Source organism: Carassius gibelio, chromosome A23, assembly GCF_023724105.1.
Source record: "Carassius gibelio isolate Cgi1373 ecotype wild population from Czech Republic chromosome A23, carGib1.2-hapl.c, whole genome shotgun sequence".
Lineage (NCBI taxonomy): Eukaryota > Metazoa > Chordata > Actinopteri > Cypriniformes > Cyprinidae > Carassius > Carassius gibelio.
In genome coordinates, this window is record NC_068393.1 from 25,397,874 (window position 1) to 25,399,531 (window position 1,658).

Genomic DNA, 1,658 nt, shown 5'->3' on the forward strand with positions numbered 1-1,658 from the left:
ACATTAAATAATTTGTGTGTGTGTGTGTGTGTTCCATCAAAGTACACTGAAATGTGAGCAAATCTGACATTAAAAAAAATACTATAAACTGATTATATTTGTCAATATTACTGGAATCAATATTACATCTCATATCTTTATAATCAGTCTTTTGCATTTAGGGGTTTTTCTTTATCTGGAAGAACAATATATTGTACTCTCATTTTAGACATTTTAGAATCAGACTGAAGAGAAATTATAATATTAAACAAGAATTGAATTTCTGTCCACCCTTTCCAGCATGAAACACATCAGGTCACACACACACACACAGAGAGAGAGAGACACACACACACACACAGAGAGAGAGAGACACAAACAAACACACACACACACACAGACAGAAACACACACACACTGTATTAAAGTCGGTGACTCAGCTAAAAGTAATTTACAAGAACACAAAGCTGCATCATTACCAGGACATAGACGGACACACACACACACACACACACATTAAATAACATAAACATAAAACCCGAGCTTGTGTCAGAAACTGTAAATCGATGCGAAGATTGACAGCTAGACATATATGTGTGTGTGCGTGTGTGTGTGTGTGTGTGTGTGGTTATATAACTGCTGATGGATGATGCTGCTCCGGATATGAGCGAAATCACATCACGTGAGCGCGCGCGAGCGGAGGACACTCGCCGAATAACCTTGCGCGCGCACCGTGCTCTCAATCCGCCGCCGATCGATGAGTGATCGGAATGATCGGGCACGCGCGCGATGACCTCAACGAGGGCGATCCTCGCGGACACCGACACTCCTCATTGAGACACATTATCACATGCAGCTCTTTGAACCCGTTCACCGCAGCAGCATCGTCAGAGTGTCCTTTAACACATTAGGGCCTGATGTCTTCGCACGCGCGCGCACACGCATTGCGCAACGCGTCCCGCTTAAAATGAGTGAAATAGCGGAACTGCGCGGCGCGCGCATCACCGGAATAACGCGACGCACGGTAAATCGAGTGCCTTATATATAACACACAAACCGGCGAACACTCACCCCAGCTGCTCGCCGTTCTACCGAGCAGCTCGTGCGTCCGCGGGTTCCAGAAGAATTCCTTCCATTCCCCGGTTTCCTTCTTCTCGTCGTCTTTGGCCATGTCTCCGGTGCGCGCCGCTTTTATAACCGCGTTAAATAAGCGCAGTGAAACGGCTCGTGCTGGTGGATGCGAGCCGACGCGTCTTCACTGCCCGGTGGGTCGGATGTTCTCGTTCTTCCCGTTTGAGAACCGAGCGGAGTGCTGCAGCGCGCGCACTAATCCAGAGATACTGCGGTAAAAGCGCGCTGAGCGCACGCGCACCTGGTAATACCCCCCCCCCCCCATCTTCTTCAGAAGAACAGAAGCTTCGAAATCCTCCTCCTCCCTCCCCCACCACACACACACACACACGCCATCAGCAGCTCTCCAGCCAATCGCATCTCTCTCCTCTCTTCAGGCCACGCCCCCTGTGGTCCAGAGTGTCTGCGTGACGCTCAGGTGATGCTCGAGTTGGTTTGTTCGAGACTGCTGTCATTCTGAATATAACACCACCTCATACCTGTCTGAAACACCACAAACAGCAGCTCATTTACAGTGTTACAAAAACTGAAACATTACTAAATGATTG

The 1,658-nt window shown here is 48.5% G+C and overlaps 1 protein-coding gene across 2 annotated transcripts in view; it reads right to left on the reverse strand.

The window, feature by feature from the left end:
* The window catches only part of LOC127944898 (sodium/potassium-transporting ATPase subunit beta-2), a 14,054-nt gene extending 12,717 nt beyond the window's left edge, over positions 1-1,337 (reverse strand). The window contains exon 1 of one of the 2 annotated variants that reach the window (XM_052541307.1): positions 1,051-1,337. In XM_052541307.1, coding sequence (XP_052397267.1) covers positions 1,051-1,150 — 100 coding nt within the window. In that variant the 5' untranslated portion in view covers positions 1,151-1,337. The remainder of the gene's footprint in view (positions 1-1,050) is intronic. The other variant, XM_052541308.1, reaches the window with a different exon arrangement.
* Between the last annotated feature and the right edge of the window lie 321 nt (positions 1,338-1,658).